The sequence below is a fragment of the Lepidochelys kempii genome, chromosome 3 (genome assembly GCF_965140285.1).
Source record: "Lepidochelys kempii isolate rLepKem1 chromosome 3, rLepKem1.hap1, whole genome shotgun sequence".
NCBI lineage: Eukaryota > Metazoa > Chordata > Testudines > Cheloniidae > Lepidochelys > Lepidochelys kempii.
The window spans coordinates 138,960,450-138,973,480 of NC_136382.1; the positions used below are offsets into that span (position 1 = coordinate 138,960,450).

Sequence of the window (13,031 nt, forward strand, 5' to 3'; positions counted from 1 at the left end):
TTTAACATATAATTATAAAATAAAAAATGGAATATCAATATTGTGCTTACATTTCAGTGTACAGTATATAGGGCTGTATAAACAAGTCATTCTCTCTGAAATTTTAGTTTGTACTGACTTCGCTAGCGCTTTTTCCGTAACCAGTTGTAAAACTAGGTAAATATCTAAATGAGTTGATGTACCCCCTGGAAGACCTCTGACTACCCCCAGGGGTATGCATACCCCTGATTGAGAACCGCTGGTAAACACTGATGACTAGAGGTCTTTATCCCGTAAATTAAGGTGAGGGTTTTCAGTTTTATGCTTCAGTATATTGGACTTTTCCAGATCAGTTCCTTGGCCAGAACAGTGACATTGTCAGATATACCATTAATATTCAGTGATGATCCATTTAGATACTGACTTCCTCCCCTGCCTCACTGCACAGTCTGAGCAGTTGATAGCCACTCATGAGTTTATCCTCTCTGAGAGATAGGTATGTGCTACCTATGAGTCTCCCTAGAAAGGAGAATATCTGTTTTCATTCTAAAAACAAAAGTAATTTTTTAATCCCTTTTCCTGTAAAGACAGCCTTGGAAATGTCAATGAGGAAACAGGTCACTGGGGTTGAAAGGGACACATAGCAGGGTCTCCATTTTTGCTGAAGTAAGCCAGGGAGAATTACAGTTTCTCCCATTCTCCTCCCCTCAACAAAAACGTGTTTTGGCATGCTCGTGCATGGAAGAAGGCTAGGACATGTGGTATGGATTTTAACCAGGCTGCAACTTTCTTAGTCAAATTATATATAGGGTTCCTGTCAGAGGACAGCCAAGCGCAGTCGTGCACACCAAATTGATCCTTTGCCAATTCTTATACTACTTCCGGGGGAGCAAATCATCACACTGGGGTGGGAGGTTCTCTGGGTGCCTCCACTTGCCTGGTAGCATCCATCCCCATTTCAGGAGTTGAGGTGAGAGGGGACCTCAGCCCCCAGCCAGCACTGCCATGAAGTGCCCCGGCCCCCAGTTCATGCTTCTTTCCAGGGGTTTAGCCACTATGCCCCAGTCTCATAAGAGGATGCCCTTGGGATACCCATTATGTTATCTTTTTGGATCTGGAGCGTAAATCAGTGAGTTTCTGCAGCGGGCACTTGCCAAAAGTTGTGACAACTAAAGGACTCTTATGTAGGTCTAAATTGTGACCTCTGGGAGGGGGAGAATTCTAGTCCTCCAGTTGCCCAATCTCCAACCTCTAGGTTGTGCTGTGAGGGAATGCAGAAAAACACATCCAGGTTTGAGCAAGCTGGTGGCATGGGGAAAAATGCCTTCCCAGCCCCAAAACGGCAACTAGCCCAGCTGACAGTGACTGAGATGAGGGTGAGTTGACTTCTGGAAACCAGAAAACCAGAAGTGGCTCTGAGCACATGGCTCTTATCATGGTTCCAAATCTTGGGCCAAATCCCATGAGGTATTATGGCTTCAAATCACGGGTCAAATCTCATGAGACCTCAAGCCTACCAAGAAGTCCTGTGGGGACTGGAAATCTTGTGGGAAACTGCCCGTCCTGTCCTTTTGCCAACAAATACACCCCTTACTATCCTTGGGGTGCTCTTCTGCAAAATGATTAATTTAAATATAGGTCGTATGGCAAAGATTCTTCTTCCTCTCCAAAATGCCAAGGCTGACCCTGCCTATAGAGGGGTGATCATGAGTTGATTATGTCCCTGGGAATGGGTAGCAGCAAAATTTTTTTTTCTTATGTGCACTGAAAAATGCTAACCCCAGCTCTGGCTGCTGCTGCCCGTGATGTTACTTCTTCTGTGGATAAACAGAAGATGACATTTTCCATGGCTGCCAGTACAGCTCCTTGCACAGCTACTAAATTCACCTTTTTAAAAAAATGGAGGCCAAGACTTCATCATGAGGTGAAGAGTGTAAAAAAACAAGTTGCCTATATTGATGTAGGACTGGATAATGAACTATTTATGTTGGAAATGAAAGCTTTGATGTTTCTGAACTTGTTTCAACTGTCTTTTTCATACAATGAACTTCTCAACTTTCTTTTGAATAACCACAGCAAGACCAGCTTTATACTTGGGCTGCAGTTAGCCAACCCACACATTCATTGGATTACATCGAAGGGAGGCTTCCAAGGAGAATTCCATCCGTGTGGCCACCACCCAAGCCTCCCGACGAGGAGCAAAAACTCAAACATATGGAAGCAGGTATGGATGGCTTGGAGACACAAACAGGATCCAACACTTCCCATTGATTTCAGAGGGAGCTGTTGTGTGTTATTTTCAGCATTATTGAAAATCAGAGCCCTTATTTAGGTGCCTAAATACGGACTTTGGAGCCTAATGTCTGCACCTGTTTCTAAAGATCCTGTATGCAAGGTAGAAGGTAACTTGCATGAATTTGACTGAAATATTTTGTGAAAGTATGTATTGATTTGTTAAACACTAAGGTGTACACTGACTATGTTATACATACAGCAAACAATAATGCACTTTGCCATGCTTCGTCCTTTGTTGTTCTGCAGTTTACAGCTTCTCATAGCGATGATGTGGAGCAATCTTCCTTTCTGCTGGATATGGACTCCCTTTGAAACCTATCAGTGCTATTTTTAGGTTATTAGAGTGGCAAAAGGCACATGCTGTCTTACATATGTGCTCAGCACAACCCCTGTGTTGGCAAAGGGAACAAGGAAATGGATATAAGAAACAAATGTGGGGGACTTGTTTTAGTTTGGTGCATTTCAGAAGTTGTTGAGTTACTTCACCAGTCTGTTTACTTTTTTATTATCTTGTCTGAGTGAATTCATTATTCTTTCTAATTGTCTAACAGCATTTGTTTAAATGAGTAATGAACAATCTCTTGTTTTGTAGGCTAGAAAAAACTAGATTACCACTGAAAAGAATTTCAGGTCTGCTTTTGGTTAGAAGTCTTGACGACAGACAAATATCAGAGGTTCAGGGAGGCTTAGTTTTGAATTAGCATTCAAGAGCTCTCTACATTTTGAGGCTACATTCATCCCTATGGCCTATATGGCAAGCCACTCACTATTTACAACTCTTCCTTTTCCCACCACTCCTTCTGCCTTTCCTCAGCAAATAAGGAATTTGTCATTATTTCAACAGATTTCCTAGCACTGCTGCTAGGCTCTGGGGGGTGGTTGATATCAAACTTGCCTCACTCTGGGCCTTTCTAAGAATGGTCTGAGAATTAGGCTGTGTCTACACTAGGAGTGTTCTGCCGGTACAGGAATATCTGTATACTTACTGGCAAAGCACTTCTAGTGTGGATGTAGCTTATACTGGAAAAACTACATTTTTTGCTGACATCATTTATTCCATCCTTGCTCCGCCCTGAGTAAAATAAGCGACACCAGCAAAAATGCAGTTTTGCCAGTATAACTGTGTCTACACCAGGGGCTTTTGCCAGTACTGGTTTGTTAGTCAAGAATCACACCTTATCACATCCCTGACTGACATAGTTGTGGTACGAGGAGTGTGTAGTGTAGATATGCCTGAAGTTTTGTGTGTTGTAGTGCTGGAGACTAGAAAATAGTGGTGCCAGGAACTGTTCTAATTATAGGCAAACTAGGCATCTGCCTAAGGCGACAGGGCCAAACCTGAGTGGTGCTGAGACCCCACTGGGTCGGGTTGCAATGCCGTTCACTCAAATTTGGCTTAGCGACCCCTCATCATGACAGAGGTATGGTTGGGCTAAACCTGAGTGAGTGACCTGGCACTTGCGCTCCCCCCCCCTTCTATCATGACCACCAAACCATCAGAAAACTCACCACACCTTCCCAGAAAGTCCCCCTCGGGGAGTGCACCCTCTGGATGAGCACCTTTCCTCTGTTATAGGAAGGGGAAGGCACTGAAGATGTGCTGATGGTGGCAAATTGTCTTGAGGGGCCACTGGGTGGTGTCGAGGCCTCAGCAAAGGTGCTGCTAGACCTGGTAGCTGAACTCAGTTCCTGTAAGGGTCAGAACCTTGTGCCTGTTGACACAAATGGAGATTTGGCTGGTGTGTGTGTGTGACTGTATCCAAAGCCTCTTTGGAGTTAAAAAGCAAAAGAACTGAGGTTACAATATAAACACTGCATTGTCCCTTAATTTACTTCCAAAATGTCCACTGCAGTATAAGCAATCTAGTGATATAGTTTACAAGTAAACAAAACCTGCCTTCCTGACATAGCCAAAACTTTGAAGCCTTGAGTATCAGATTTTTTTGCTTTACTAATCCAGATTATGTATATTCTCACAAAAATAAGTCAGCCTCAATTCTCTTAATTTCAGTTGCTTAAAAAAGTCCCCTTTTCCACTGTCCCCCCCACTATATAGCATTCTGTTTATTGAGCTTTAAATCTTTCTTTATTTAAATTGCTTTAACAAGAACAAGTTCACAACTCTGGTGGACACGGTAACTGAGGTTAGCAGAGATTTATCACAACTAAGTATTATACTGGTTATCCAAGGAAAAACAGTGACTTTGGTTAAATCAGAATACTTAGAAGTATAAGAATTTTGAAGATCTATTAATTTGGAATACCAGCAAAACAGAACAAAAAGCAGTTTAGTTTAATTTAAGAATACTGTTTGCTTAGATTCTGTATTTTTCCACTTCCTTTTTGAAAATTCTGTTTATTTGCCTAAAAAAGATTGATTTAATTAATTTCCTTCTGCGTTTGCTCCTAGCATAGACTCTCAAACCCTTTTTTTGGAAAGTTTATTCAAACTGTTAGCACCTTTAAAAAAGAGTTTAAACATTTCTGTCTAAATGGCTTTAATTTGTTTGCTAATCAGAAAAAAATGAGGGAGTTTGGTTATTGTTGTAATTAATGTCCAATGGAAGTAATTTCTGCACATAAAATGTAATATTTTTTTACATGCCTACTTTGTAGAGGACAGTGAAGGTGAGTAATGTTAAGTGAATAATGAAGTCTTAAAAATGAGTCTACCTGAGATTTGTACCAAAATTGCATATATAAGAGGTGCATGTGACTTCTGAAGCCAGAGGGGGAACACCTTCTTAAATGCTGATCTTAAAATCTAAAAGAAGAGGCCTGCAGTTTGCTTTGAAAGTCAAATGACTTGGACTTTCTCAGACCAGTGGGAGAAGCTATTGAGAATGTCCAGACTCCAGCAAACCTAAGAACATTAACCTTAGCTCATTAGTTCAGATCTACACTACAATTAAAAACCCAAGCCAGCCTGTGCTAGCTGACTCAGGCTTGCGGTGCTCAGGCTAAGGGGTGAGTCCTAGAGCCTGGGTTCCAGCCTGAGCCTGAATATCTACGACACCTCAATTAAACAGGCCCTTAGCCTGAGCCCAAATCAGCTGGCACAGTCCAGCAGCAGCAGTCTAATTGTAATTTAGACATACTGCTAGATAACAGGGTAGTGCATAGGTTAAAGACCAGCCAGTGCTGTTGATAACTTAGCAGAAAAATGTTTTGTGGTTGAAAACTCTTATGCTACATACATGGACTGAAACATAGTGTGTGCCATTGGTAAGTGCTGGTACTATGAGTATGTTTAAAAATATGGAAAACAAAGAGAAATATAAAGCAACATAGAATTAGCACCTCAGCAGGGTTTATAGCATCACATTATGAAATTTTTAACAAATTTGAAGGAATAGTGGCTAATGCAATGCAAATTATAAATAAAACTCTAGATCAGTTTAAGGAGAAATGCATAGGAGAGTCAGGAAATGTATGTTTACTCCTTTTGTGTTGGGGAACCCCCCAGAAGAAATTATAATAAAGGTATTGATATATGTTTATAATTTATTTTTTAAAAGTGCATCTATAATTTAATGTAGGATGGTAGGAACATCTGCATCCTTGGAAAATGGTCACAATAGTTTTCAAGAGCAGATGAAAAAGGGCATTTCTGGTCAAGCAGGGATTCACAAATATCCTTAGCTTGCAAACCTCATTGCTGAAGCATGGTTAATAATGGGGCAGACTTGATACTTCCCTATCCCCAAACAAGCAGTAACATCATCTTCATCTAATCTGGATCTGTACTTAACCAGGCACTGGGGAAATGCACAGATCTAACTGATGAAAGAGACTTAAAGCTGTGTTTTATAAGCATAACATTGGATCTTCAGCACCTGCTGTCTCATTATCTCCCCTGGCAGCCTCATGAGGTATGACAGAAGAAAACTTTGTGAAACATCATGAGAATGCAAGAGAGAACCCTAGGGGTAGATGACGAGTTACCAAATACCACCTTCTGGGGTCTCTTTTAAGATCAAAGTGTAGAACCTGCTCTGCCAGGGTCTGTAGTTAGGTCAACAAAACCCCATGGTCACTGTTATCAAAGGCTGCAGATAGCTCTAAAAAATGGCCATGCTTATTTTGTCCATCACTAGAAGGAGAATGCCATGGCTCTTGAAGGGAAAGAAGCTTCAGATTTTAAGTACTTACCTGGTAGCCTTGAAACATAACCACCACTGGTACTGTAGCTTGTGAATTGTCATGGTGGTGTATGAGGAGAGCATGTCTTGGAGCTAGCATACTGATGGTCATAGCCCACAGGTGGGTTCACTGTTCAGTGCTGCTCCTGAGAGATGTCAAAATGATTTGTTTCCTCCATTCTTTATGCACAGATCAAAGAAATAGTTTGGTCGCCTTGCTGGGAGCAAAGTGGAACCTGACTGACTAAATTGTTGAGTATACTTTGACTATTCATAGCACCATGTCACAATATTTTACAGATATAAATGAGCAAACCCTGACCACACCCCTGCCAAGTAGGCAGATATTAGCATATCATGATGGGAAACTGAGGTTGTTGTATGGGGAGGTTGCTTAAGGTCAAACACGAAGTCTGGAAAGTGGAAATTGCAAGCCAGAGCTCTTGACTCACAATCCTGTACTTTAACCACAAGAGCATTTGTCATCAACAATTAAATAAAAATAGAAAATCTTCATTATTCTCTCCAAAGATTCAGCAAATTGCTTTCAAGTACAGTATGTGCACTGGTTGCTGCATGTATCCATCCTTGCCAGCACAATCTGTAATTTCTTTTATCCAGCATGCAATCAGATACTGCGCCGTATAAACAAAGCTGGAATGTACAGTATGTGTTTCTGACTGAAACAAATGATATTACCAGAATCAAAGTTTTCACTTAACTTTTTTGACTTGACCAACAGTCACTATTTTAAGTTTGACTTAAATGTTTTTATTAAAAGGCAGCTCTTGAAAAGCTAATGATCAATGATTACCCTGTCTTTAAAATAAGAAAGAGAATCTACTTCTTACTAGCATAATATTTTAATGTTCATTTGCCAGGGAAAAGAAACAGAAATGTTCTTAATTTCTCTGATATTTTCTTTCAGTGCCACAGTGATGACTGTTGGTGAGCAGTGGTTCTATTTAAAGCTATATTACATTGGAACAAAATGACTCTTTGCTTTAAAGGCATAGATTAGCAAAGCAGTGCTCGTAATTGTTCCCATTGGGTTTTCTCCTGATTCTTAGTGCAGAAACCATGACAGTGGCTACTGCTAGATATGAAAACTGATTACTGCTTTAACTTTTCAGTTTGGCAGGTAGCACATGGCATTACACTTCTGAAACTTTTTTTTTATTGCAAATTTCCTACAGTGGTGTTGGATGGTGAATTAATTCTGGGACGGGAGGACAGGTTCTTTGTCCAGAGGGAACGCAATCCAATCCATTCTCCAACGTCCAGGTTTTAGGGGGAAATCCTGGGTGTGGAGGTCCCCCTGGTTCGGTGCAGTTCAGGTCAACCACTTTCACAGCACTGTTCTCTCCCCTGTACAAGACCCTGCAGAGCCACTAGGGATGGGGAAACCTGTGGGCAGGGATGGAGTGAAGGTTCCATTATATTTCTCTCCACTGTCAAAAGCCCCATGGTAAAGGGGGGTGGGAATTTAATGTAGTATCAGGTCACATTAACCTTTAACTTTTCCATGCTGCCCCAATACTTAGGACCCACCTTTTAAAAGGGGGCTTCCAAGATGATATTGTATGAAGGAAGCCTGAAAGTGAGAGTGAATGTGTGGGGGAGACTTTCGGGGCGGGGTGTTGAGAGGCGTGGCAGAGGTCACCAAAAAACACAAGTTTTCTGTATGTGTGGGATTTCCCTGGTCTCCTGTGATCACTTAGGATCTATAGAGTTTGAGGAGAGTTGCTGGCTATTCCACAGGTGGCTAGACCAACCTCTTAATGGGATAATATGTTAAAACAAAGTGTGGGGGCTTTCCAGGGAGTTTTATTCATCCTAAGCTTCCTGGGGGGTATTCTATGGGAGGGTTGTCTATGCTCTCGGTAAATATTTCTGACAAAGGGAAAGATAAATTTTTGATGATGACAGTGAAGTTTATTTATAAACCATTTAAGATGATACCCTTTAACTAATGGTGGGGCTTAGTGAATGCTATATAGCCTGAAAGGAGGAAGACTGTGATTATGTATAAAAACTATTGAATTCATTTAAAAATAAAAACAATTCTTATTTTTTGAAAAAATCCACCCCGCTATGGTCCCTTTAACTTGTATTCTGAAAGATTAAGCACCATCTGCACTCAAAGTGCAGTGGCAGTCAAAAAAGCTAATGATGTTGGGAATCATTAGGAAAGGGATAGAAAATAAGACATAAAATATATTGCCTCTATATAAATCCATGGTATGCCCACATCTTGAATACTGTGTGCAGATATGGTCACCCCACCTCAAAAAAGATGTATTGGAATTGGAAAAGGTAATAGAAAATTATTAGGGGTATGGAACAGCTTCCATCTGAGGAGAGATTAATACGGCTGGGACTTTTCAACTTGGAAAAGAGACAACTGGGGGAGGGGGGATATGATAGAGGTCTATAAATTCATAATTGGTGTGGGTGAGATTTTGTGGCCTGCGTTGTGCAGGGGGTTGGACTGGATGATCATAGTGGTCCCTTTTTACCTTGGTATCTATGAATCTATGAGAAAGTAAATAAGGAGGTGTTGTTTACTCCTTCTCATAACACGTGAACTAGGGGTCACCAAATGAAATTAATAGGCAGCAGATTTAAAACAAACAAAAGGAAGTATTTCTTCACACAGTGCACAGTCAACCTGTGGAACTCCTTGCCAGAGGATGTTGTGAAGGCCAAGACTATAACAAGGTTCAAAAAAGAACTTGATAAATTCATGGAGAATATGTCCATCAGTGGTTATTAGCCAGGATGGGCGGGGATGGTGTTCCTAGCCTCTGTTTGCCAGAAGCTGGGAATGGGTGAAAGGGGATGGATTACTTGATGATTACCTGTCCTTCTGTTCATTCCCTCTGGGGCATTGGCCACTGTCAGAAGATGGGCTAGATGGGCCTTTGGTCTGACCCAGTATGGCCATTCTTATGTTATGTTCATGTTGAATGAAACTTCTCTTGAAAATGTTCTGAATCTGTATTTTCTTTTCAATCCAGAGTTTGAAGCAACTATCTTGGAAACACAGAAACAATACATAGAGGATGTTCAGCGGGTACAGGTAAGACCTTGGCTGGAGATGTAACCAGTATGTGTTACACTTCTTTTGTAATATGATTTGGAAGCTAATGTGTTAGCCCCTTTGGAAGTAATTCTCATGTTTCTGTAGCCTGAATAGGTGGTGCAAATCTTTAGAAATGTGTTTTTTCTTTCTAAATTTGTTGTTTCAAAATATTGACACATAGTCCAGATTGTATATTTACATGAAGAGACTCTTGGCTATCTACTGACTGCAAATGATTCCTTTGACAGGTAGTTTCTATGGACCTGTATTACTGACCTATGATATGCAGGAGGTCAGACTAGATTATCACAATGGTTCTTGCTGGCCTTAGAATTGATTAATCTGTACCTGTGTGGCTTTTCCTCAGATGAACAGTACCCAGTGCACAATAACCATTTAGAAAATACTATTTCCTTGCAGGCTCCTCGGTCAGTGACTCTCCTGAATTCATGTTGTAGTCAGATGGCATGTGCAAAACTCAGCAGTGTGAATGGTGCATCATCATGTCATTATTTGTTTGAAGCTCTGGCTTTGCCCCTTGAGAATGTTAGTTTAAAACAAAATCCATTAAGTGGCAGTTTATGACCATAATGAAGAAATTCAATGGTGGTTTTTGATGGAAAACTTGAGAATAGAAGTCAAATACATATGTTGGCTTTATGACTGGGTGAATGAAGCTGAAGATATAAACTGTCCCTCAGGGTTAACATTGACAAAGGTCAACTTCACAGCACAGTAGCTCGTAGGCTAAGTTTATAATAATGATGAGCAATTTTGGATGCTCACCTTGAGACATGTTAAAGAGACCTTATGAGGTTAGGTGCCCAGCACTTTCTGAAATCAGAAGGTATGTATTGAGTTTGGGTACCAAAAACTGAGGCACCCAAAATCACACTAAGTCCAGATTTTCAAAGGTAACTTTAATGTTCATCCTAACAGAAGACTGCATGAAAAATAGTGAAGATATTATTTCACTATAAAACAAATATATGGGGTGAAACAAGGAGGGAGGGGGAGAGGAGAAGAGGGGCAAGGGAGTGTGACAGTGTGAGAGACTAAAGACCAGAAACTCAATCACTGACTCCACCCTCCAGCTTGGAGAATTTCATTTTTTTTGTTTGAAGGCAATTGCATGATTTTCCAGGAATATATGAATAAATGTTTATATTCTTAAATGCATGAGGAATTTTAGTGGGAAGCAGCAGACTTTTTGTTCCAGTTCTTTTGTCTCTACTCTGCCAAACTCCCATTATTACTTTTAAACGTATACCTCATCTTCCTCCTATTCCTCGTCTCCCCATCCTAAATTGGTTCTTAGCATTCACGTTTGTGAAAGTGTCACCTTTGTTTCAGTTACTACATGGAAAAGCAATGGGTCATAGGTTTAATTTAGCATTTGGAAAGCGTAGGGGACAATTTCCTGGCGCAAGTGCTAGAGGAGCCAACTAGGGGGGGGCGCTTTTCTTGACCTGCTGCTCACAAACTGGGTAGAATTAGTGGGGGAAGCAAAAGTGGATGGGAATCTGGGAGGCAGTGACCATGAGTTGGTTGAGTTCAGGATCCTGACGCAGGGAAGAAAAGTAAGCAGCAGGATACGGACCCTGGACTTCAGGAAAGCAGACTTCGACTCCCTCAGGGAACGGATGGCCAGGATCCCCTGGGGGACTAACTTGAAGGGGAAAGGAGTCCAGGAGAGCTGGCTGTATTTCAAGGAATCCCTGTTGAGGTTACAGGGACAAACCATCCCGATGAGTCGAAAGAATAGTAAATATGGCAGGCGACCAGCTTGGCTTAATGGTGAAATCCTAGCGGATCTTAAACATAAAAAAGAAGCTTACAAGAAGTGGAAGGTTGGACATATGACCAGGGAAGAGTATAAAAATATTGCTCGGGCATGTAGGAATGATATCAGGAGGGCCAAATCGCACCTGGAGCTGCAGCTAGCCAGAGATGTCAAGAGTAACAAGAAGGGTTTCTTCAGGTATGTTGGCAACAAGAAGAAAGCCAAGGAAAGTGTGGGCCCCTTACTGAATGAGGGAGGCAACCTAGTGACAGAGGATGTGGAAAAAGCTAATGTACTCAATGCTTTTTTTGCCTCTGTTTTCACTAACAAGGTCAGCTCCCAGACTGCTGTGCTGGGCATCACAAAATGGGGAAGAGATGGCCAGCCCTCTGTGGAGAAAGAGGTGGTTAGGGACTATTTAGAAAAGCTGGACATGCACAAGTCCATGGGGCCGGACGAGTTGCATCCGAGAGTGCTGAAGGAATTGGCAGCTGTGATTGCAGAGCCATTGGCCATTATCTTTGAAAACTCGTGGCGAACCGGGGAAGTCCCGGATGACTGGAAAAAGGCTAATGTAGTGCCAATCTTTAAAAAAGGGAAGAAGGAGGATCCTGGGAACTACAGGCCAGTCAGCCTCACCTCAGTCCCTGGAAAAATCATGGAGCAGGTCCTCAAAGAATCAATCCTGAAGCACTTGCATGAGAGGAAAGTGATCAGGAACAGCCAGCATGGATTCACCAAGGGAAGGTCATGCCTGACTAATCTAATCGCCTTTTATGATGAGATTACTGGTTCTGTGGATGAAGGGAAAGCAGTGGATGTATTGTTTCTTGACTTTAGCAAAGCTTTTGACACGGTCTCCCACAGTATTCTTGTCAGCAAGTTAAGGAAGTATGGGCTGGATGAATGCACTATAAGGTGGGTAGAAAGTTGGCTAGATTGTCGGGCTCAACGGGTAGTGATCAATGGCTCCATGTCTAGTTGGCAGCCGGTGTCAAGTGGAGTGCCCCAAGGGTCGGTCCTGGGGCCGGTTTTGTTCAATATCTTCATAAATGATCTGGAGGATGGTGTGGATTGCACTCTCAGCAAATTTGCGGATGATACTAAACTGGGAGGAGTGGTAGATACGCTGGAGGGGAGGGATAGGATACAGAAGGACCTAGACAAATTGGAGGATTGGGCCAAAAGAAATCTGATGAGGTTCAATAAGGATAAGTGCAGGGTCCTGCACTTAGGACGGAAGAACCCAATGCACCGCTACAGACTAGGGACCGAATGGCTAGGCAGCAGTTCTGCGGAAAAGGACCTAGGGGTGACAGTGGACGAGATGCTGGATATGAGTCAGCAGTGTGCCCTTGTTGCCAAGAAGGCCAATGGCATTTTGGGATGTATAAGTAGGGGCATAGCGAGCAGATCGAGGGACGTGATCGTTCCCCTCTATTCGACATTGGTGAGGCCTCATCTGGAGTACTGTGTCCAGTTTTGGGCCCCACACTACAAGAAGGACGTGGATAAATTGGAGAGAGTCCAGCGAAGGGCAACAAAAATGATTAGGGGTCTGGAAAACATGAGTTATGAGGAGAGGCTGAGGGAGCTGGGATTATTTAGCCTGCAGAAGAGAAGAATGAGGGGGGATTTGATTGCTGCTTTCAACTACCTGAAAGGGGGTTCCAAAGAGGATGGCTCTAGACTGTTCTCAATGGTAGCAGATGACAGAACGAGGAGTAATGGTCTCAAGTTGCAGTGG

General features: G+C 42.1%; 1 protein-coding gene across 1 annotated transcript in view; it reads left to right on the forward strand.

Moving 5' to 3' along the window:
* Positions 1 to 13,031, forward strand: part of FMN2 (formin 2) — a 244,572-nt gene that overhangs the window by 51,511 nt on the left and 180,030 nt on the right. The window contains 2 exon segments of the mRNA XM_078852229.1: positions 2,056 to 2,203; positions 9,437 to 9,498. Coding sequence (XP_078708355.1) covers positions 2,056 to 2,203; positions 9,437 to 9,498 — 210 coding nt within the window.